Source organism: Oryctolagus cuniculus, chromosome 1 (assembly GCF_964237555.1).
Source record: "Oryctolagus cuniculus chromosome 1, mOryCun1.1, whole genome shotgun sequence".
Taxonomy (NCBI): Eukaryota; Metazoa; Chordata; class Mammalia; order Lagomorpha; family Leporidae; genus Oryctolagus; species Oryctolagus cuniculus.
In genome coordinates, this window is record NC_091432.1 from 154,206,983 (window position 1) to 154,232,700 (window position 25,718).

The 25,718-nt window shown below is 38.1% G+C and overlaps 1 protein-coding gene and 1 pseudogene across 5 annotated transcripts in view; one reads left to right on the plus strand and one right to left on the minus strand.

Moving 5' to 3' along the window:
- Positions 1-25,718, minus strand: part of PCSK5 (proprotein convertase subtilisin/kexin type 5) — a 437,660-nt gene that overhangs the window by 264,067 nt on the left and 147,875 nt on the right. For all 5 annotated transcript variants that reach the window (XR_001793338.3, XR_516723.4, XM_008256580.4 and 2 more), the window contains exons 6-7: positions 6,629-6,717; positions 2,597-2,769 (exon numbers count right to left, since the gene is read on the minus strand). Coding sequence is in view for 3 of the 5 variants with exons in the window: in XM_008256580.4 (XP_008254802.1) it covers positions 2,597-2,769; positions 6,629-6,717 (262 nt within the window). In the remaining 2 variants the exon portion in view is untranslated. The remainder of the gene's footprint in view (positions 1-2,596; positions 2,770-6,628; positions 6,718-25,718) is intronic.
- LOC127484921 (U2 spliceosomal RNA) lies at positions 2,927-3,059 on the plus strand (annotated as a pseudogene).

Below are 25,718 nucleotides of genomic sequence, written 5' to 3' on the forward strand. Positions count from 1 at the left end.
AATGCTGAATAAATTATGTTATCTTCATACAGCAAACTTTTCTTAGGTAAATAAAATGAATGAGTTCTAATGAGTTTCCTGAGAAGGATGGTCATGGTACACTGTTATGTGCAAAGGAGTATGATCCTGTTTAGCATGTTATTGTGCATGAGAGCATGGAAAAGTATCATCCATACTCTATACAGTGACACAATTGTAGACAAGTGGTCATCTTTATACATTTTTTCCAAATTACTTTACTCTAAATGTAATCCTTCTATATATCTGATTAGTTTTCTCAGATGCTCTTGTTTCAGATCTTAATTTTTTTTGTAACTTCCTTCAACCACAACTTCACATTTTAATTTGCTTCACAAATTAAGCTTTTGATTAAGATTTCCATCAAATGAAAGATTCTCCAGAAAAAATACATTTATAAAGACCTGGTTCATTTCATTTGATTCAATAACATACTTGTTAGTCCATTAGTAAAACCAGGTATTGAATATGAGACATTCTTGACATGTGCATGCACATTCATGAGAGTATGTGCATTATTAATGTAAGTATTTCATATTAATGAGAAATTTCAGATTGTCTTTATTATAGAACAATACACAGAATTGGGAGATTAAATATGAACTAATATTGGCTTACTTAACTAGCATGAATATTTAATTGATGGCATATAAAGAAAAAAATAGTAATTTGCAGCCCACAGCTTTGGTAATGAAATCACCAGATTACTTTGGGTGTATTCACTTGGTGCTAAGGAATCTTGAAAGGAAAATTCTAAGCAATGGGTGAAAACCTTATCCCACAGTTTAAAAGAGCTCTCATGTAGCTGAAAAAACAACAGAACAAGAAAGTAGATGTCTTAACCAAAACTGAACTATCATTTAGTTAGGAAGAATCTACAAATAAGTTCATAATTTTCCCCTCCTGTCTATTTTACAATAACAAGGAGACAGCTTAGCTCAGCTCTTCTGTTAAAACTGTAACACCAATCCCACAAAGGTGTGGCAGAATCATTATTATTTTTACTCCAGCTGCAAGGTTACACTAATCAATTGAAAGCAATCCACAGTTCCAAGTCTGGGTTGAATATATAACAACTCTGTGGTTAGCATCATTTGTAGTAAATTAAATTCGATTCAGCAAACACTTCTTGGGTACTCGCCAGAATTCAGTATACTCTCAAGGTTTCACAAAGTCCTGAAAATGCGTTGGACACAAATTCTGCTCTCTAGGAACTTAGAATTTAGTGGGGAAGATACATCCAGAATTAACTCTGATATAAAGCACAGTATGATAAGAACTCTATGTAATACCAGTAAGAACATAAAACAGAGGGAGTACAGGAGAGACACTGCTTACATTTAATTATTGTGTGGAGAGTGAGAAGGCTTCAGATGAAATTTGAATGTCATACAGGGATTTGGTCATTACTGATAGAACTTGGGGTTAGGGCATGGTACCATGTAGAGCCAGGAATTGCAGACAAAGTAGTATGTGTGGGTAGACATTGAGAGTAGGAACATCTTCATGTTACAGAGGAGTTAAGAAGAGGCGAGGAAGAAAAGGGATAATATGGAGGGACGGAATGATGTCTTCAGCAAACATCATTAAATGCATGTTTTAATTCACCCAAATGTCCACTCAAGAGTAAGAAAGAGAAAGATATCAGTTCTAGGGGCACCCCTCCTCTCAGGACTCTAAGAACTAGCTACCTTACTTTAGTGTAATTTAAATAAGAAAGGATTTCTTAAGATCTGCAATTTGAAACAGACATTTTATTACTTGGATGTTGTGGTCAGTTTCTTGGGAAAGAGTGGTCCCTGAATTTTGTAGTGAAATCAGTGAAAGTGGAGATGGCTTAAGCTACCTGTTTAGGGAGATTGGGAGCCAGTATAAAACTATCCTTATTCTGAGACAGAGGCGATACCAGGGAAGGGCCTGAGAAAGGGAGATGCCCAGAGGCACAGTAGGGTGATCTACATCAATCAATGCCAACTGAAGAATGTTAATATTTGCACTTAATCTTGCATTGTCATGAATTTACTTCTCCCAATGGAAGACAGACATATTATTTAATATATTTTGTTGAATGGATATAAGCATTCAAATACATCTGTTCTCTTCAGAGGAAACTCTGTCTCATAGTTCATTGGCAGAATGAAAACAACTCAAAATTCCAAGTGTTCAACATCTTTTTCCAGTAACCCATCTACTGGTTCAGCCTGTGAGCTCCTCCTCTAAGTATGGAGGATGCAAACCCACAGATTCCTTATATGAGAAGCATCACCTTTCAACACAGAATGTTATGAGACTGTGTTTCCAAAACTAACATTCTGGAAGAGGGGTTTAGTGCAGTGGTAAAGACGCTGCCTGGAGTATGATATCCCAAATCAGAGTGCTTAGGTTTGAGTTCTGGCACTGCTCCTTATTCCAGCTTCCTGCTAATATGCACCCCAAGTGGCAGCAGTGATGGCTCAAGGGCCAGACACGTGGGATATCCAGAATGGGTTCCTGGCTCCTGGCTTTTGACTGGCTGTTGCAGGAGATCTCTGTCTGTCTCTGGCTTTCTAAATGAATGTACACTAAAAAACCACCCTACCATCCTAACGCCATTTTCAAAGGCTTGCCGGGTGAGGGGAGCTGGTCCGTCCACAGTCTTGCCGTCATCATCGGGGCCCCAGCTGGCGCTGTAAATGTGCACATGCTGAGGATTGTAGCTGACCGACTTGGCTTCCACCATGTCTGTGACATCTCCATCCAACATTCGCACTCCTTCAAAACAGAGGGGAGAGAGAGCGCCTTAGAGAGGCTTTGCTTCATGACACCCAATACCCCAGATATAAGATTTGGAGGAGAAAGAATATGTTTCTAATCAGCACTGAGGCTAACATATTTCCCCAATAAAAGGACAATGGATACTATGTAGAAGATAATTTGGGAGGAAAGGCAATTTCCATGTGCATAAATGGATTTGTGGAGCAGGGAGTTGGAAAAGGAGCTTGCTTTGTCCACTCCATTCATTGACCTGGTATTGCAGTACCTCTGGGAATGGTGCACTCCCTTGGAGGAAAAAAAAAAGAACAAACTAAAAAAGTATATATCTTTTTGATCCACTGTTTTCCTTTTCCAACTTTACGATCCCTAAAATGGCTGCCAAAATCCCTCTCTCTCTCCTCACCTCTCCTGAGTACTTGACAAAAAGACTTCTGAACAATCTCTCATCCCTAAATTTGTCTTCATTAAATAATTGTGTTCAAAATTGGTATAAAACAGCCTAAACCTTTGTAGTCTCATAAAACATGGAAAACTGCCAACTTAGGTTGGTCTTATTTCCTCTATATTTAATATTATCCCCTAGTCTGTAAAATTGATGTGAAGTTAATATATTTCTTTTTGTCAAGTTCTTTAGAGGTCAAATAATAAGAATGCTCTTTGTGCACTTGAACATTTCAGATTCTCTAAGGGTTTTAGAACTGTTTAGTCATTAATCTTCATTTAAGCATATTCCTATCCGACAAACAGGAATTTATTATTAACCCTATTTTACAATAATAGACATCAAGACTCATAAACATATATATGCAAAATGCTGAGGTTACCTTTTTTCTTTTTGTTTTGGAGATTCCCAATAACAAAACACCTAATTTTAAGTAAGTATGCATCTCCTCAGCATAAACTAAATATCATCAGTGAGACTTTGTATTATTTTAAAATTATCTTTACAGACCAAAGTCATTGCTTTGAGAAACCTTATTAGTAGCAGAATTTCAAGATTTTACTGCTTAAATAAATGGACATGAAATAAGTAAAATCCTCAAATCAAACAACTTTAGAGACTATGTGAATTGAAGTAGGAATATTGGTAGATAAGAAAAACATTCTTGAAGGAGACAGATCTTACTTGTATTTTTAAGAGTGTTTAATTTTTAACTATACAACTTTCCAAGAAAAACAGAAAGAAAGAACAACGAACACATTATATGGCCAGGATGAAACAGTTATCAACATTTTGCTCCATTTTCTTCATCTGAGAATATGCTAGGTTGAGCTATTTTAAATACCATGACTGACATGGCACCTCATCTTAAGATTGTCTACAAAAATATGGAAATAAGTACCTATTTTCATCCAACACTTCTACACCAAATTTAGGTACTTCTAATGACATTGCATTTGGTTGTTACATCTCTTTACTTTCTTTTCTTCTCAATTTTTTGAATTTTAAAGGAGATGTATGTTACGTTGACAAGTAATGTGGGGAATGAAGATTGTGAACAAATCCTTTTAGAAATATTATGGAATGGAAATTGTATTTAAAAAGTTTGTCAGTGGTTTGTTTTGTGGGAGTAGAACACTCATTTACTGAGTCCTGAGGAGTCACTGATTTGTTTTAGATGAATAAGAATGTTCAAAATTTATCCGTGCATGTTTTTGGCAAAGGATGAGTGCCTTCATCTTCTGATTTTGTATTTAAAAGCATAAAACGAAACTATTTACTCTTTAAACCCAAACTACCCAGAATAATCTCACTCATGCATTTAAATGTCAGCATGAGAGTACAGACATAACACCCGAATTCAGTTTCTTTGTTGTGCAATTTATGCAAAATTCATGGGAAAATAAAGCTTACTAAATCATAAATAGAGAGTAATAATTTGCTGGTGGAAAATTCACAAAGAGGAATTTCATTTCATCAAGTTTTAAAGATAAAAAGCTGCTCTGTTTCCTAATTTAATTCTAAGGCTTCAGGCCTTAGAATTCAGAGTGTTCTTCTTTTGCAACAATTTTGGTCATAGCCATATGTTTACCTTCTTCACTAAGGTATTGTTAAGTGAAGGCAGTAGTTTATTCGAGAGTTCACAAGTGCATCCTTTTATTTCTTCAAGGTCAGCAAGAGTGCCGGGTTTGTGTTGGACAGTTATGATGGCGATCTTCGGTGTGTCTGTGTGTTACAGACTGCGCCCTGAACTGTGCAAAAGCTTGGCTGGGCAGCCATGGATCCGGCTTTCTCTGGAAACGAGGGGCCTCCGGCATCCTTGTCATTCACCAGGAAAGCTTTTGTCTCCTTTCCTTGGTTCTTCCCTGGCCTTCCCCTTGACACGCAACAGACGCTCTCTGAGTACAGCTGATTGCTGTCTAAGACACTGCATACTCTAAGAATCCAGGGTGACACAAAGGGAAGAAGGAGGCCAAATTTACTATGGACTGATAGTCAAGGTAGTTTCAGAAAACTTGTTCTTAGCATCGTTGGTGTGTTACGCTATAGCGCATGTATAGCAATCCCTCCTTTATCTGTGGCTTCAGTCATCACAGTCTTAGTTAACCAGTGGTCACTTGTGGTCCAAAAATATTAAATGGAAAATGTCTGAAATAATTCAGGTTTTAAATGAATAGTATAGCATATTTTTATAATTTGTAATTATAATTTATTTTTGCCATTATCCTCCACTGAATCTCATCTCTATCATAGGCATAGATATGCAGATAGAGTTTGATACTATCCATGGGAACATCCACCAGAGGTCTTGGAACATATCCCTGGGAACAAGGGGTGACTACTGTACCCTAAATATTTCACATTACAGGACCTCTGTGTTTATATCTTTATCCTAGAAAGGACTGTCATTTATTTTTATAAGTTCCAACTCTGTTTACCATTTGGGAAAAACAATGTATTAGAAACAAGGAGGTCAGTCTAGTTCTGGAAGCTTCATTCATCTTATGACGGGCTTTGGGAGGCCCCTAGCCAATACTTCATGCCAGGCATAATGATAAAGTCGGTAGGATCCATAAAACCTAATACAATATTTTTACCCCATTTGTGTGTGGCTGTGGCACCAGGCTGCTGAATACAGGAAAGATTACAAATGGGAAAGTCAGAGTTTGCTGTTATCAATGCTTGAATTTATGTTTCTTCGGCTGTGTCTTTATGGTAATCATGCATATATCTGAATATGCACCTAGGTGTGTTTGTGCGTGTGTATAGATATAATCTGGAACCAGTCATGGAAATAGTATCATTAAGTTATGTGGCTGCAACAGGAGATTCTACCATTTTAATTCAATGAAAATAAAGTTTTTGTAAGCTTAAGGAAAATGAAATTTCAAAATGCTTCCATGCACAGGGATACCTGGGCTTAATGTTAACATTTTTTTATAGTGCCTCGGAGTGCTAATTTTTATTTATTCTTTTTCTTTTTTAAATTCTATTTGAGGTATTTATTTAAAGTATTTATTTAAGGAATTTCATGTATTTCATTTACACAGATTGAGGAACATAGTGACACTTCCCGCCCTACCCTCCCTCTTGGCCATGCCCCCACCTTTCCTCCTTCCTGAAGTTTACATTTTTAGTTTTTCTCACCCAGGCAGCAACTGTACAGTTTCGATACAGCTGTCAGTGACTCCACTAGTAGAGTTTTCAAAAAGTATGTGTGCAGCATTTTAAGGTACTACCTCAGAAGTCTTTTTATTTAACAACTTATGTTAACCCAGTCGTTTTTCTGTCAGCAATGGTTGAACACTGTTATGGAAAGATTAGCCTATCTTTGGTTCAAAAAAGGGTCCTGAAAACCAGTTAGCAAGAAACAACGGGCATATTTCTACAGTCTGACGTATTAGTTCCGCATACCTCCAATCTTGGCGTTGAAAGCAATTCCGACAGTGCAGTGAGAGTTGTTTGCAGCGGCAGCCACTTCCCCAGCACAGCGGGTCCCGTGCCTGCAGGCAGAACACACACACATTTCTAAAGCAGAACCCTACCTTCTCACAAACTTAATATATCCTTGCCACCACTCAGACTTCAAAGTGGTGAGGAATGGATCCAGCTGTGATTTTTTCTGGAACTTCCTACCCAAGTAGCACTTTGTTTGTGACAAACTTCTAGCACTTAATTACATTGTTTTGGATATTTTCTGGATATGTTTATTTTTGATATCTTACTCTCCCAAAAAGAAAATCTCCATCAAGGCTAAAACCAAATGTTTCTTTGTATTCAAACTTCTGCTGACCAATATGGTAGCCGCTAGCCATATGGGACTATTGGAATAGTTTGACCTCAACTCAATTTTTAACTTTATTTAATTTTAATTAATTAGATTTTAAAATGCACAGTTATTAGAAAACTTAAAAATGTGGGATGCAAAGCAGATTTTTAAACAATGTACTAAAATACAGGTAAGGTATTTCCAATGAAAATTGATCTAAAATAGTATTGTTCGGTTGGGGTTTGGCCTAGATGTCGACACCGGTTCAAACACCCTCTTTCTTTATCACACTGGCTGGGTATGAGCTCAGGCTTCCGCTGGAGTGCACCTGGGAGGCATGTAAAAGTCCCTGCAACCCTCTTGGGAAAACTGGATTGAGAGATTTGTGGCCATTTAGGGAGTGAATCAGCACATCAAAGATCCCTATTTCTCTTATTCTGTGTCTCTCTGCTTCTCGTATACAAAAATAAATAAGAATAAATAATAAAATAGTATATGTCATAAATATACAGCTTCAAAGATTTGAAAAAAAGAATCTCAATACTTTTATATCGATTACATATTGAAAATTTCATTTAATAAAATATGAGGATATATCAAAAAGTTCATGGAAAACACACTTTCAGTCCACGAACTTTTGAAGTATTTTGTAGTATCAAGATGTTTCACCTGTTTTTTTCATCTTTTTATTTCTTGATATGCCAAATAGAAAATTATTTTTTCCAAAGCATTCCTTGCTATTTCTTTTCCATGATAACTGTTCCTTCATCGGAACTATTTTTTTGCTGAAAGTATTTCTAATATCACCTTGTCAGGAAGGCACAGAAGTTTAAGTATAATCTCTTGGGCAATGGTTGTCTGAATCGAGTAATGGAGAAGAAGTGTGTGAGTCCAGAGAGAACACACAGTCTAGTGACTGATGGTCACAGCTGCAGAAGATGATGTGACAACCATGATGGTGCATCTGTCATTGCCAGTGAAGCCTGGTACTTACCCCTTCCCTCATTTTTAGAGAGGAAAGCATCTAGGAAGACCTGAGATGTGAAGAGATCTGTCTAAAGCAGCACAGTTAGAAAAACTCAGGTCCCCAAATTCCATTCCAGTGCTTTTTATTTTATAGCACAGTTACCCCAGGCCATGCCTGCTTTGAAATAAAACTACTGTTAGGTGCACATGCAGCTTTACATGAAAGAAATATTATCTATTATTTTTTTTTACTTTTTAATATCATACACCTCTTGCTATTTAAGTATTATTGTATGTATCATGTTATGGTTATTAATATATTGCATAATTTTTATAAATGGTAAATAGACATGAGTATACTTCAAAAAGTACAAAATGGAATTAAAAGATAAGTTTATTTTGGTGCCAAAAGCCTATGAAATTCATGTAGTTTCTTCATAATATACATTTTTCATGAACTTTTTGAACACTTCTCATAGGCATGGATTTCATTTTTTTGCGCCAAGATAAAAAACAGCTGTTAATTCCATTTTCCATGAACCTTTTGAAGTTTTCTCATGTAAATGTGGTTTGAGTGCGTGGTGTGTGTATGTGTGTGTGTCTGTCTGTCTCTATGGATACAACATACATCATAATCTCTTAAACAGGCTCTCCGTTCCTAGAAATTTACCCAGTCTTCACTATAATTAACAAGCCAATCTTGAGTATATATATCATTTTACACCTTGGGACAAATTCATAGCAGTAGAATTACTGTATCAAAGAGCGCAGAATACACTGTCAAATTGTTAACAGCACATGAAAGTAATATAACCAAATCTCATAAAAACTGCAAGACTGAAAATATTACTATAAAATCTTTTTATGTACTGCGAAGAGAGAGAGCAAGAGCGAGAGTGAGAGTGAGAGAAAGAGATCCCATAAGCCAAGGTGAATGACCCTATGAAGAAGGGAGAAAATATCTGGATAATCCCTGTGTACACAATGCTCTGTGTAATTTGTTTTTTAGTCTCTTTTATCCTTGTCAATCTGTCATGAAAAATGTTACCTCATTGTTGTTTCTTTCCCACCTCCTGATGATATTTGCTGTTGAACTCTTTTCAAATATTTATTAGCTATTTCTAGTTATTGCTTTGTGAATAACCTTTATATGCCCTTTGCCAAAGTTTCTTACAGCCTTTCCGATATTATTTGTTGCAAATATGTTTCCAAATTTGTATCTGGAATATGATCTTACTTAGGACACTTTTTGGATAGTCATACACAGAATTTAATTTTGGTAGATTAATAATTATCATACCCTTCTGGCATTTGGTTCAATTGCTTCAGTCATTGAAAAGTGATCAATTCTTTAAAAGTGAAACTATTTCTTTTGTAAGCCCCATGCTCAACTCTAATTTCTCCCTGAACCTAGAAGTTATTAACCATGATTCTTTATTAGGCCCTTATGCAATATTACTTCACGGTGTAAGTTATTTTCATTCAAATTCTTATTTGTTAATGAGTCCACTGTACTCACAATTTATTTTATCTATTATTAATTAATGTGAAGTGTTACTGGACCACAAGGACCTCTGTTTTAAATTAAGTTCTGGTTTTTTCTTTGGTCCATGTTTCACTTTCATTTTGATAACTGAGTATGTATCAATAGTTTTTTTATATTGATTATTATCTTCTTTACTCTGTGACAAAAGAATATAATTTCAAGGAACCAATTAGAACCTGTGAGATCCATACAATGGCCAAATTCATGATCAGTGTTAGTACATTCTACATGCTTGAAAATGATGGTATTCAGCTGGCGCCGCGGCTCACTAGGCTAATCCTCCGCCTTGCGGCGCCGGCACACCGGGTTCTAGTCCCGGTCGGGGCGCCGGATTCTGTCCCAGTTGCTCCTCTTCCAGGCCAGCTCTCTGCTGTGGCCAGGGAGTACAGTGGAGGATGGCCCAAGTGCTTGGGCCCTGCACCCCATGGGAGACCAGGATAAGTACCTGGCTCCTGCCTTCGGATCAGCGCGATGCGCTGGCCGCAAGCATGCCAGCCACGGCGGCCATTAGAGGGTGAACCAACGGCAAAGGAAGACCTTTCTCTCTGTCTCTCTCTCTCACTGTCCACTCTGCCTGTCAAAAAAAAAAAAAAAAAAAAAAAAAAAGATGGTATTCTCCAATTGTTTTTATATGTCCATTAAATCATGCTTGCTTACTACACTGTGGATGTGTTACTGTTATTTACATTTCTTCTAACTTTGTTTTATTGACAGACTTCCATTCTATTAATTTAAAATGGAATTATTGATCATCCTAGTGAACAAATCATTCATGAATATTTAGTAACACTATGGCTCTTGCAGTTAAAAAAAGCTGATTAATATTTAACTTGTAAATTATTTTAATTTTTCTATCTTCAAATGTTCTATGTTATTATCTATGGCTCATAAGAACATAATTTTCTCAAGTTAGACTATCTGTCTTTAGAGTATGTAGAAAGTACTTCCTATTGCAGTAGTTGTATTTGTTGACACATTCATGTTCATTTCTGTAATTTTTCTCTATTTACCTCTTCCATATGATACAGCTTTAGAAAACTTTAACTCTGATTACCTATGTTTTATACTACATATGAGCTTCTCAAGAATATGTCTTGGATTTTTTAGCCATAGTAATTAACCATTACTGCTACTATTTTAAATAATGTTTGTTTAAATTCACAAAATACATTATTCTGGTTCTTTCTTTTTGTAGATTGTACATTGTTCTGGGATCACTGATTTCTTTCTCAATAACATTCTACTGCTAATGTCTTTTCAGAGAGTCTTTGTTAGTCAAATTCTTTTTTTGTCCTTAATTTTTTATGTATTTGAGAGGCATAAAGAAAGAGAATGAAAGCAGAGCATGCTCCTATCTGCTGGTTCAATGTTCAAATGCCAGTGCCTGCAATGGCTGGGGCTGGTCTAGGGTCTAAGCTGGGAGACAGAACACTATGCAGGTCTCCCACAATGGAAGCAAGAACCCAACCAGTTGAGCCATCATTGCTATCTTCCAGAGTCCACAATGGTGGGAAACTAGAGTCAGGACTCAAACCCAGGCACTCTTATTTGGGATGCAGGCATATTATCTACTAGGTTAAAGAAGCACCTGCCTCCTCAAAAATTCTTTTGATAGCTTCAGAAAACGACTTTGGTTGTTATTTTCAATAACTTTTGTTATTGAAAAATAATTTCACAGGGAATGGAATTATGGATTATCAGCACTTCAAAGATATTGTCCCATTGTCTTCTAGCTCCCATTTTTTCTGGAGATAAATTGTCCATCTGGGAAATCTACAGTCAACTGTAGTTTGAAAATACTACATGAAATATTCTGGAAGTAAACAATTCATAAATTTTCAAGTGCACACTATTCTGAGTAGTGTTATGAAATCTTGGACTGTTTATTCCATCCTGTCAAGGATGTCAATCATCCTTTTGTCCAGCATATTCACTCTACAAACATTACCTGCTACTACCATTCTAGGTTATCAGCTTGATTGTTGCCGTAGTTCAGTGCTTGTTCAAGCAACCCTTTCTTTACTTCATAATGGCCTGAAAGCGCAGAGTAGTGGTGCAGGAAATTCAGATACGCCAAAGAGAGGCTATATAGTGCTTTGTTTAAGCTAAAAGGTAAAATGTATTGAGAGAGAGAGAGAGAGAGAGAGAGAAGAGCATATGGAGAAGAGCATATTCACACTACTTTTATTAGTCTATCATTATAATTGCTCTATTTTATTATTGTTGTTTGTATCCTTTACTGTACCTAAATTATACATTAAAGTTCACTATAGGAAGCAGGAATTCAGCCTATCAGTTAAGGTATCCCACACCAGAGTGACTGAGTTTGACTCCTGGTTCCAGCTCCTGAGTCCAGCTTCCCAACACAGAACCTGGAAGTCAGTGATGACTCAAATAATTGAGTTCCTCCCTTCTACACAGGAGACTTGGATTGTTTTTCCAGTTCTGGGCTCCAGCGCTGGTCAAACCCTGGGCTTGGAACGCATCTGAGCTATAAACCAGCAGATGAGAATTAATTCTCTCTCTTTCTCTCTCTCCTCTCTGCCTCTCAAATAAAATTTTTAAATTAAAATTTTTAAATTAAAATCAAATTAAGCTTCATGGTGAACATTTAGCCTAGCAGCCAACATTAGTTGAGATGCCCACATTTAACATTGTTATACCTGGGCTCAGTACCTGGCTCTGGCTTCTAACCCCAGATTGTTGGTAATGCAGACCTGGGGAGGTAGCAATGATGACTCAAGTAATTGGGTTCCTGCTACCCACATGGGAGATCTGGATGGAGTTCCCAGTTCCTGGCTTAGCCCAGCCTAGCACCAATTGTTTGGGGATGAATCAGTGGACAAGAACTCTTGTTTTCTCAATCTCTCCCCCTCTGTCTCTCTGTCTGTGAAATAAATAATAAAACCCACTTCATCATAGGTATGTATGTATAGTAATAAAAGCATATGCCATGTGTAGTACTATCTGTGAGGTCCTGGAAAATATGCCCTGCAGATAAAGGGAGACTCCTATGATTTCCCTTAAGTGTTTTCCAAATCTTTTCTTTAACTTTTCTATTTGAAAGTTTCATTAAGATTTTGTGTGCATGGCTTTTAAAAAATTCTTCTTTAGAATTTGTAAACCTGTAGTTTGACATCTGATTTCTCAGAATGTTTAGCTATTATCTCTGAAAACTTCTTTTCAATCATTCTCCAGCTCTCCTTTCAGAATCCCAACTAAGAATATATTAGACTTTTCATGATATCTTTTAATGCTTAATCTCTCCTTCAGACTTCCCATAACTTTCTCTGTCTGGGCTGCATGCTGTGTAACTTGTTCAATTCTATATCTCACTTACCTTCAGCTATTATTAACCTGCTATTTAACCTATTTACTGGATTATTCACTTCAATTATTATATACTTCATTTGTTGAAACTCTTTTGAAAATCTGCTTGGTTAATTCTTATAGTTCCTTTTTCCTAAAACATTTATAAATAATCAGCTCTATTGGGGTGGGTGTTTGGTATAGCAGTTGAAGTTGTCACTTGAGATGTGTTCCTTCCACTGGGAGTGCCTGGTATGAGCCTCCACTACTCTGCTTCCAATCCAGCTTCTTAATAATGCACATCCTAGGAAGGCAGCAGACGACAGCTTAAGTACTTAAGTCCCTGCCACCCACCCACTTTAGTCCTTGTGAATTCTTTGAGGCTGGGGTGGAGAGCTCACTGTTCCACAAGATGATTTAAATTTGCTTCTGCCACATGTTTGGAAGTAAATCAACCAGGATCTGTTCAACCAAATTTAAAAGTTCAGCTATACATGTAATAATGATTTACAGGTGTAAATCTTATAAGTGCTGTAATTCTTAAAGAGTAGTTATTTATGAATTACTTTGTCCTATCTATTACCCAAGTCAAGAAAGTCAAATATGTCCTGTCCCAGTGTGTGTAGGATTGTTTCCCCCATGGGTAAAGATGATGCCTCAGGGGTTCTGTTTTAAGCAGGGGTCCTCTCTCACCCAATTGGACTTATGTCCTGCCATATCTGGGCTTGTTAAAATACAGCTTCAGGCTGGCTGAGATTGGTTGCTCATCCTAGAAAAAGCATGAGCCCATATAGGCTTGTAGATTTCCACCAACCCAATCAGGCACTAAAATGTTCCTTATTGCTTTCCCAGGAGTTTTAGATGGACTATACTAAGAGAGATTTAATTTACTATCTAGTCTACCATACCACTAAAAAATGGAATAACTACCAGTTCTGAAGTGTAACAAAGCCTTGCACAAATTATATGCACCATTAATGCATAGCAAATGCTCATGAATGAATAACAGAGTGATTGTTTCTTCACAAAAAGGTTTCTTATAAAGATTTCTGTACATTTTTCTACATTCTAATGTGTGAACTATTTTTGGAAGACAGTGAAATTACTGGAACTGAACCCTCACTCTACTGCTGACTCACATGTTTCAAGTATAAATTAAATAACATATTACAAAATACTGTAATTGAGGGTCCATTTAGCTCAACTGCATTTATATAGCCCACTCTCTTAAGATGACAATGATCATTACCCTAAGAAAAGTACCAGTTGTCTTTTTTACTTTCAAATCTTAGTTAGACTCAGAGTTTTGACATGAATAAATCAAGGAACAATAGATATTATCATGACCTCTTTGAAGTTCAAGAGTGTGAACAATATGCAATTTTTTTTCTACTCGCAAGGAACAAGGGTGGTCAGTAATAAGTATGTTCATAATGGCCATTAAGTATAAAAGCCACAATAATGAAGTCTGTACTTCAGATGTATTTTTGCTCAGAGATCAGAGGATGATATTAGGTAAAATTAGGGTAGTCATGCCACAGAGAAAAAAAAATTTCAGTGAATTCTTGTCCAGAAAACAATATACTCATTATATTGTACTCTAGCTTTCATGTCTCTACTAGTCAATTTCCATGTAGTAAGTACTCCTTGGAGAATTAGACATCTGTTAAGCTCTCTTCTGCATGTTCACACACAAAAAAAAAATTACATATTTTCTGGGACTTCCAGAAGATAATTGAATTATGTAATTTATAATGGATCTATAGTAATTTAAATTAAACATCATTTCAAATAAGGTAGATGTAGACAAACAAGAATTTTTAAATGCTATTTATTGTATCACTTCCCTGATTCTCTTTAGGATACTGTCAGAGCCTTAGTAAATTTGAAACAAAAAGTATTTTTTTTTACCTCAGTATACCATTATTCCTCTTAAAAAATATCTTGACTTAAAGATCATGCCAGTCTTTGTTCTACTGCTTTTTCTTACCAAGTTTATCATCTACAATATTACTTGTTCCAAACAATAAACCATTGCAACATAGGACTCCAAAAGTTTAACCTACATTGATATGGTTTCAATATGGTTTGCTACCCAAATCACAGAGGAATCTAATCCCCAACTACTAATGGTATTAAGAAGGTGGACACTTAATTCACTATGGTGTTTAGAGGTGTGCATTTGGAGCTGATTAGGAGTAGATTTGGTAGTAAAGGTAGAGCCTCATGGTTGAATTTTGATGGTTTCACTTTTTTTTTTTTTTGGTATCAGGTTTGAAAATAAGACAACAGTACCTGTTAATTCATTTCTATGCATTGTGAACACACACAAGTTAGGTGTAATGAATGTAGAATAGGTTCAGCGCTGCGGCTCACTAGGCTAATCCTCCACCTGCGGCACCAGCACCCCGGATTCCAGTCCCAGCTGGGGCACCAGATTCTGTCCCGGTTGCTCCTCTTCCAGCCCAGCTCTCTGCTGTGGCCCGGGGAAGGCAGTGGAGGATGGCCCAAGTGCTTGGGCCCTGCACCTGCATGGGAGACCAGGAGGAAGCACCTGGTTCCTGGCTTCGGATCGGCGCAGAGTGCCGGCCATGGTGGCCATTTGGGGGGTGAACCAATGGAAGGAAGACCTTTCTTTCTTTCTCTCTCTCTCACTGTCTAACTCTGCCTGTCAAAAAAAAAAAAAAAATGAATGTAGAATATAAATTCATGGTATTTGCTGTATCTTGCTAAGCCCTCACTCATTTTTTGCTCTCTTCTTGTCCTCTTGTCACACTATTTTGAGAATTCGTTTTTCTTCCATGGGTTAGTGAAATGGAAATACTAAGATATATGAACTGGTACCACAGATCTGAAGACAAGGTGTGAGGAATCTCAGCAATGAACCCAAGACATCAAGGACACATGAGGCAGGGGGTTCTAGCTTTGCACCAGCCTTCACACTGCTTCAAAATAAAAATTACACTTGCAGGGAATCAAGCAACCGTAAGCGAGAGAAAGACTACTTTCTGTTTCATTCTTTTCTTGCAACAAACATCTTAGATTCTGTCTGCCTTACTCACTGCTATTCTTGCACACATCTGGCATCCCCATTCTTACTTGCAGGGTTGGAGAGAAAAACATTTAAAAGTCTATTTCAAATGTCCTTTGGGGTGAGGACCAAAAGAAATGAGGATACATCCTCAAGCCTATGGGTCAAAACTGACATCTGTGACTGCTCAGGTTGTGTGTGAAAATATTGTCATCTTTTGTTTATGTCACACTCTCCCTTTAGTCTCACATTAACCCTGTGAAGTAAGCTACACAGGCATTCTTTGTCTTCTTTTACAAATGAGAAAATCCAGCCAGTCAGATGGTGATTGGAGTAAAATGTGGCAGTGCAAGGAACAGAGTAGGAACTTCTGGGATTTTACACAGCGACTTTCCACTATTCCAGCAAGACTCACAGGGGCCCATGTTCCTATGGTTTTGAATGATTGCCAAGACTGCATGGCTTTTTCACTGTTACCCTACTTTTTTGCCTACTTTTGATGCTCCATAAGGCAGAGGCAACTTTCTTCTTTCATTAGTATTGATGACAGGACATTTATATATTTTATAGAATCTTCATGATACATTATTCAACTTGAGTTAGGATGAAAGACTTGGAGTCTTAAAAATGTAAACTTAAGGGGCCACTACTGTGGCACACGGATTAACGCCCTGGCCTGAAGTGCCGGCATCTCATATGAGCGCTGGTTCGAGACCCGGCTGCTTTGCATCCCATATGGGCGCTGGTTTGAGACCTGGCTGCTCCACTTCTGATCCAGCTCTCTGCTATGGCCTGGGAAGACATCAGAATATGGCCCAAGTCCTTGGGCCCCTGAACTTGCATAGGAGACCCGGAAGAAGCTCCTGGCTCTTGGCTTCAGATCGGCTCAGCTCCGGCCATTATGGCCAATTGGGGAGTGAACCATTGGATGGAAGACCTCTTCTCTCTCTCTGCCTCTCCTCTCTGTGTAACTCAGTTTCAAATAAATAACTAAATCTTTTTTTTTTTTTTTTTAACAGACAGAGTTAGACAGTGAGAGAGACAGACAGAGAAAAAGGTCTTCCTTCCATTGGTTCACCTCCAAGTGGCTGCTGTGGCCGGCGTGCTGAAGCCAAGAGCCAGGTGCTTCCTCCTGGTCTCCCATGCGGGTGCAGGGCCCAAGCACCTGGGCCATCCTTCACTGCCTTCCCAGGCCACAGCAGAGAGCTGGGCTGGAAGAGGAGCAACTGGGACAGAATCCGGTGCCCAACCAGGACTAAAACCCAGGGTGCTGGTGCTGCAGGCGGAGGATTAGCCTAGTGAGCCGCGGTGCCAGCCAAATAAATCTTTTAAAAAATGTAAACTTTAGAAGAATGGAAAATAGTAGAAAACATTATCACAGAGTCTTCAGTGACTCATGAAACATCTGGGCAAAAAAAATACACTAAAAACTTTTTTAGATTTATTTAATTATTTTAAATGCAGAGTGACAGAGAGAGAAGGAGAGACATACAGAGAGAGATCCTCCATTCACTGCTTCACTCCCCAAATGGCCACAATGACTTGGGGCTAGGTCAGGCCGAAGCCAAGAGCCAGGACTTCTTCCGGGTCTCCCACATGGAACAGGGGCCTAAGGACTTGAGTCATCCTCTGCTGCTTTCCCAGGCACTTCAGAAGGGAGCTGGATTGGAAGTGGAGCACCCGGGACTAGAACTGGCACCCAGATGAAATGCCAGCACTGCAGGCTGTGGCTTACCCCACTGTGCCACAGCGCTGGCCTCTAAATTAAAATTTTTAAAAAGAAAAAGAAAAGAAAAGAAAAATACAATCTATTTTGTGGTGATTAGTTTTCGTGAATCAACTAAGATAACAGCTTCTGAAGGACTGCAATTATACAAAGTCCATGAGGTCTCAAAAACATTAAATTTTTCATTATATTGAAAAGAGACTCAGGACAACTTTCTCAGAATAATCAATAAATAGGGGCTGGTGTTGTGGCGGAGCAGGTAAAGCTGCCGTCTGCTATACTGGCATCCCGTATGGTTGCTGGCTTGGGCACCACCTGCTCCACTTTCAATCCAGCTCCCTGCTAATGTGACTGGGAAAGCAATAGATGATGGCTCAAGTGCTTGGGCCCTGCACCACATGGGAGACCCAGGAGAAGCTCCTGGTTCCTGGCTTCAGACAGGCCTAGCTCCAGCCATTGTGGCCATTTGGGGAGTAAACCAGCAGATGCAAGATCTCTCTCTCTTTCTCTGTGTCTCTCTCTTCCTTTCTCTCTGTAACTCTGCCTTTCAAATAAATAAATGAATCTTTAAAATAAACAAAATAATCAATATGTATATAAACTAATGTAAGATTATGTTCAGAAACCCTATAAGAGTCTAAAATTGAAAGGATCTTAAAAATTTATTTTTAGTAATATAAGGAGAACAGATTTCATGTATTTCATAGATCAAATTCTAAGAAGATAACATACTTCTCTCCTTCTGACCCTCCCTCAATCTCCTCTCCTCCCTTCCTTTTTTTTCCCCTTTAGTTTTTGCAGTAACATACTTTCAATTTACTTTATAATCACAGGTTTAATGTACCCCTAACCATAATGTTCAAACTTTAGCATGATCTTTCAAATTGTGCTAATTTTTATCCTGAGCCATAGACATTACTTATCTTTCTTATGGCTTTCTGGAATAGATGGACAATATTTTAAGAAATTAATATATTGTCAACCATTCCAATGTCTAACAGATACCATGCTACAGGCAAGGGAAGAAAATGAAAAGTATATTGTATAGTATTAAGGAGCAATAGGTTACTACTGATGGTTAGCATAACATATATCAAATGCAAATGAGTAGTACATTTTTTTTAAAAAAGCAGAATATTTCTTTTGCTGGGTTAAAAATATTAGTCTGACATACATGCATCACACACACATGCATACAAACACTGGTGAAATCTGATTAAGATCTGCAGGTCATACTAATGTCTGCTTTCCGGTTTATTATTGTACTATAATCACAGAAGTTGTTACAAATGAAGGGGAGGGTACAAGGGACCTCTGTACTATTTTGCAACTTTATGTTAATTTATAATTATTTCCCAAAAAAGTATTGGAAAAATGATTATAGGTCTGGAGAACTTGCAGTTATTTTTAAGACCAGATGTAATTCAAGAAGGATATTTCAGTCAAAACACAAAAAATACAGCAATAAAAGAATACCAAGAGGCCAGCACTGTGGCACAGCTGGTTAAGCCACTGCTTATGCCACTGATATCTCATATCAGAGTGCTGGTTCGAGTCCTGTCTACTCCAGTTCCAATCTGGTTCCCACTAATGAGCCAGGGAAGGCAGTGGAAGATGGCCCAATTACTTGGGCCCCTGTCACCCATGTGAGAGGCCCGGATGGAGTTCTGGGTCCCTGGTTCCAGCCAGGCCCAGCCCTGCTTGTGGCAGCCATTGGTGAGTGAACCAGCAGAGGAAGATCTCTGTCTTCTTCTCTGCCACTCCTTCATATCAGTAAAATATATCTTAAAATAAAATCAGACCCAAATAAATCAAACTCAACTGTCTATATTTGCTTTACAACTGCATTTTACCTTCAGCCTTGTCCTTATCCCCTGCAGCTTATTCCATTGTCATATTTTTTCCCCTCTTTCTAATCCCCCAACTTAGGACAATAGCTTATTCATTGTTTAACATAAGAACATAAAATATTATGCTCCCTGTCTAAAGGAATAAATAAGTAGCTTGGTTTATCAGAAAACCCAGTCCTTTGTCTCCCTTCTACTGCTTTCTCAAATACAACATTGCATGGAATGATAAAGTACAGCAAAAACCCAAGATAGGCCATGACAGTCACCTGACCATGACCGTAACTACTTCCTTACAGCCTTATCTTGGAGATCAACAACAAGGCAACAGTTTATAAGTTATCCCCGTTGATGAAATATACTAATTATTATGATGGAACAGGGCCCTTTTCTTGGCTCCCTGGTTCATATCCCAGATTTACCTCTGTCATATTTCTTGGCTTCTCTTTGGCTTTAAATGATTAGTTTTCCATGTGGAACCTGAGTTTATTTCACTGAAATCAGCTTGCCCCTGCCTGTCTGTATCCCTAGTGATCCCATGATACCACTACTTTCCCCCAGCAGCAGAGGCATCTAAAACCCTGCTTTTTCCAGCCCTCTAGACATTGATCACACGCTTCTGTTTAGTCTTTATAAACTGAGACCTACAAGCTTTTACTCCATATTGGGAACAGCCTGACGTCATTTTCTACCACAAATGGAGGGCTGAGAAATTGTCTCCTTTATCCCTTGACTATGAATAGACAGAAATTAGTCATTCCTGCTGATTCATTTTAGGTCTGTTCTCACTCAGCTGCCAGTCAAGTGTTTTCTTTTCACAAATGTGGATCTGGATAAGCCAACCTTCACTGGAGTTGGAGGGGCCACTGTGATGGTCCTCTTGTCCATTAGAAAGCTGCTTGCTCTGCTAAGTCCTGCCTCCAATCCAACAGAACAGGGCTGCAGCACCTTCTTTCTAAGCGAGAACTATTTCAGTAAACATTAGTTCTCCCTGGTTGACCCCTTTCTCCCTCCCTCACCTTTCCCTCCCTCTCTCCCTCCGTCCCTCTCTCCCTTTGATCCTCCCTTCCTTTTTTCTTTCTCTCCTTTCTCCTTCCCCTTCTTTCCTTCCTCTAATCCTAATGATTCACATACTATTTTCCAGGCATTTTCAAAGTATAAGACACACAAATGATTAAACCAAGGCTGTGGTGCTCACAGTCTTGGCATGGAAGAGTCTGGGCAAAGATTAACAAAACAGTTTCTCCTTATCTACAGAAAAATTACTTTGGCTTAACTTTCTAGCTGTGTTCTTCTTTATATCTGAAAATGGTAGGATGTCAGCTAGCAAGCAATACTGCTTATGGTAAAAATTGTGAATTACCATTAACTGGGAGACCTGTGGTCAAGATGATTAATACATGATGGGAAGTCTTAGCTTTGGGGTTAACACAGCAAACCCTGGGAATGGAGCGAGCCCTTCCTTGTATGGCTCTGGAAGCTAACTTCACAGGTTATTGCAAGAAATATTCTTCTCATGAACATGCAGCTTCTAAAGCAGAGTGACTGTCATACCTACCCATATGGATCATTCTTCATAACTGAGGAGTCACTTGAGAGGCAGAGGTTGGTCAGAAGGAGCAGAAAATTGTTCTGAGACTATTGACTATTCTTTTTTTTAAAGATTTATTTTATAATTTATTTGAAAGACAGAGTTACAGAGAGAGGTAGAGACAGAGAGAGAGAGAGAGGTCCACCATCCGCTGGTTCACTCCCCAGATGGTTGCAATGGCTGGAGTTGTGCCGATCCGAAGCCAGGAGCCAGGAGCTTCCTCTGGGTCTCCCATGTAAGTGCAGGGGCCCAAGGACTTGGGCCATCTTCTACTGCTTTCCCAGGCCACAGCAGAGAGCTGGATCAGAAGAGGAGCAACCGGGACTAGAACCGGCACCCACATGGGATGCCAGCACCTAAGGCCAGGGTTTTAACCCGCTGCAAAACAGCGCCAGCCCCAGATTATCGACTATTCTTGCTGAAGAAATATAACTGACACTGCCAACTGGTGTGTTGTATTTCTATCCTTAGGACTATAAACCCTGGTGGCCTCATGAATTCTGTGAGCTTAACAAACTGAATCTAAGATCAGTGATAAGGGTGTTGCAAGTCTTACACAAATAATGACCAAGTAGTGTGGTAGTACATACTAATCAAGGTTTATGGATGGAAATTTAAAGAATTTCTGCTCCAGTTGTTCTAGTTTGGGATTGTTTTTTTGTGAAAATGCTTGGTATGCAATCTAAACAACTTCCTCCTCCTTACACCTGAACTGATTTTCCTACAATTTCACCTCATCATAATTAAAAAAAAAATTCATAATTAGAACTCAGTAAAGCATGAAATATGAAGTGTACACTGAGTATATATGCTAAGAAATGGGAAAAAGATCTATAAAGATAATGAAAGAAATAATGACCTGTATCAAATTATAGTTTTCAGTTTTTGTGGTCTATTTCTTTCCATATATGTTTCCCCTGAAATGTACACTGAAAATTATCCCAGATAAAAATTCCTAAAGTAGCAAAAAAAGAGAGCAAGATTCTAGAATTTACACAATATCCCAACTTTTCCTGTCCTCATGTATATATATAGATAATGGTCAACTTAGTGAATAGTATTACCATTCTGAACTACTTAAGTGTATCTAAGGACACCACTCCCATGATGTAATTCATAATTAATGTACTTTTTTGAATCATTCTTTCAGCAAATATCTCTCAAGACACCACCTGTGCTGAAGTATGTAATAGTCACAAAGGGCTCAGTACTGAGAAAAATAGACATGAGATGATGCAGTTTCACTTAATTCTATTGGCTGGAAAATCTTGAATAGTACACAAAAATTCACAAGTCTATGTTCACTTAATAGTAACTATATTTGCTTTTAATTACCTTTGCTAAGATCTTCAGATAATGATTCCATGCAATACTTATTCACTGTAAAATAGGCTAAAATATTCATTTTGTTCAGAATCTGGTAATGAGTGTCTGATGAAGACAGATGATATTAAAAGTGCTTGACAGCCCTCTGCTGGAGTCTGCTTCCAGATGATAAGAAATGACAGAACACCTCCCAAGATGAGTCTTACTTCGCAGGAAATGAGGGCTTACAATAGGGGATGATTCTGTAATCCTATCTGTAGGGACAGAATTTTGATCCAAGGGCTCCCCTGGTGTTACCAAGTTCCTTCTGCAAGACATTTCAGGTCTGAGAGGTTCTACAGGGCTTGATCCCAAGGTTCCTTTAGAATTCTGCAAGAGGTCCTAAAGCATAGCTTAGAAGTCCAAACATATTATAGTGACTGAGCTAGAACATTTGCATTTCAACTTAGTTCTACCATGCATCTGCCAGCCCTTCCATTTATTAATGGCTATTCCTGTTTCTCTTTGCAAACTTCATCAGAGCCATTTCTGAATGTACTGGAAGGTTATTAACATTATGGAAGTACTGAACCAACAATGAAGTAATGCTTCCCTTCAAAATTTATAATTTATCATAACCTCCAATTATCAATTTAATATTTTAGCATATGCATCCTATTTCACTTGGAAATAACACATGTGATGGTTTTTGTTAGGATGGTATTTGCATGAGTTTATGAATAGGAATTTGTAAATATTTTCTGTATTGGGCGAAGCAGTAAGTGTTTTAGGTGTTAGGGGGTCACAGTCTTTAACACATTTTTTTCTTGTTTTAACCCCCTTGGAAAATGTAAAAATAATTCTCAGCTAGAGGATCACTGTGCAGGCTTGGCTCACCATCCATATTTTCAGTCTGGTTTCTAGATATGAATGGTAAACACAGTCATGGCCTTTTATGTCTTCTTCACATAATGCCATCCATATGAACTGAAACAAAAATTTCTACTTGAAATAATACTGAATATGGGCTGCAATTGAGACAGCAAATCAATGAAGATAGTAAGAGCTTTTATTACTTGCAAAGTAGTTTCATGTAGGTTCTCACATTTAATTTATCTGATTTCTTGAACAATTTCGCACCACGTGCATTTTTTACTCCCACTTTATTGTTAAGGAAACAGACTCTCATTGGTCAATTGACTTCCACATGGGTATACAATCAGCTTCATGTGAAGGAACTTGAACTCAGATCTCCTGATACCAAATCCTAGAGTTTTCACAACCGCAAACACACATTGTATACCACCCTCAGGTATGCCAAGACTTATTAGGCTCAGATCAAAGTCATGGTGATTTGAGACCTTGCCTGAGACAAACACTCAGAAGATACATCTTGGAAGCTATTTGGATCACAGCCCACAGGTTCTTCATAACACAGCATAATAAGTAATTGATTTCCTTAACTATAAGGTAAGCAAGTAGAAAAAAATCTATTCAAGTACGATATTTCCACTAATGAGTGTTGATTTGAGGACCTCCTTCTTGTCAGTGCCAAAAAACTTTGTATCTCTCTATAAACATCAAATGCAAACAACATTATAAAGCAAACCAAGCAAATCAGTTGTCTGATGAATTTTCCAAAGATAGATTTCTTATAAAGAATGAAAACAATATTTGAGAACAGCTTCAATCAATCACACTCAAAGTTGTGTTGAAAGAGAATTGAGAAGTGAGATCAGTAAAATGGAAGAGAGAAAAGCAACAAGAATGGGGATGTGACAGTGGCTTTAAATGAGTAATTTGTCAATAAAGTAACTTCAAATGGTCCTTGGAACAACCATAAAGATTTTTATAAACTGAGTCTCTTTATGACCCTACTAAAATTCAAATTTCATAATATTACAGGAGAACTACAACTTTAAACATGATTCATTTCTGTTTTATGTAAGAATGACTATAGCTGCATATTCTGTTAGGTAATAAACTACATGTATTTTCATAATTTCAGTTTTATTGTTCAAAAGAAAGCACCATTTGCAACATTTATAACAAGAGTCTTGCCTCAATTTAAATAGATTCATTTAATGTTTTCTCCCCCTAAAACCCATTTATCACAGTAATGCATCCCTCCTGCCCTGCTTCTCCACAGCAAACAGGTGTGGATTAAATAAGAAAGTAAGGAACATGTTCTTGTCTTTTGAGAACACAGAAGTGGTGACAGTGGTTGAGTCAATCCCATGTCCAGAATTGGCTTGCTACCTTGACCTCCAATAAATAGACTGTGTAAGTCCATTTCCATATCCTTTTTTTTTTTTTTTTTTTTTTTTTTTTTTTTTTGACAGGCAGAGTGGACAGTGAGAGAGAGAGAGACAGAGAGAAAGGTCTTCCTTTGCCGTTGGTTCACCCTCCAATGGCCGCCGCGGCCGGCGCGCTGCGGCCGGCGCACCGCGCTGATCCGATGGCAGGAGCCAGGAGCCAGGTGCTTTTCCTGGTCTCCCATGGGGTGCAGGGCCCAAGCACCTGGGCCATCCTCCACTGCACTCCCTGGCCATAGCAGAGGGCTGGCCTGGAAGAGGGGCAACCGGGACAGAATCCGGCGCCCCGACCGGGACTAGAACCCGGTGTGCCGGCGCCGCAAGGCAGAGGATTAGCCTAGTGAGCCGCGGCGCCGGCCTCATTTCCATATCCTAAATGCCTCTTTCTCAGTTCACTAGAAGACAAAAGCTATGCACACCAAATTTATCAAAATGATATTTCTCCTATGAATATAGACTGATAATAAAGAATGCTATGCTCAGCACCACTAAAATGTTCCCTGATTTATTCCTGCAGTTTCCTAAGTCTAGAAATAGGATCTTATTTCCTTAAGTGACACAATACTTGCTTTGGCTAGGTACAAGACCACACTTAGAGACATGGGGCAGCCATGGCTAGAAGCCATTATGTCTGGTTTGCTTCACTGAAGGTAGAAACTGGGACATACAGAAACTTCTTTTTACCCCTAAAGAGGAGTAGTGTGTTCTTAGAACCACAGTGGGTGATGTTAAAGAACTAGAGTCGTATTTTTCTTGAGCTAGTATCTAAACATCATAAAATATAAAAGAAAACTTTGTGTGTTAATGCTACAGATGGTTTATTTTAGAATTCATATTGATTCAATGGTTCAGATTCACAAAACAGAACAAAAGAAAACAACTGTATTGATGTTTAACGTTTTATGTTAAAGCATTTATTTATAAGTAGTTTTCATTTTCCTTCCTATGGAATAGTTCCGGAAAATGTAGCACTTATAAAAGACAATCTCAAAAATGGAAAATCCTTATGGTAAATTGAGTACCATTTTTTCAGAAGTGAGACATTTTCCAGCTGACACACACACGCTCCCTTTCATCAGCCTTATTTTTTCCTTTAGGT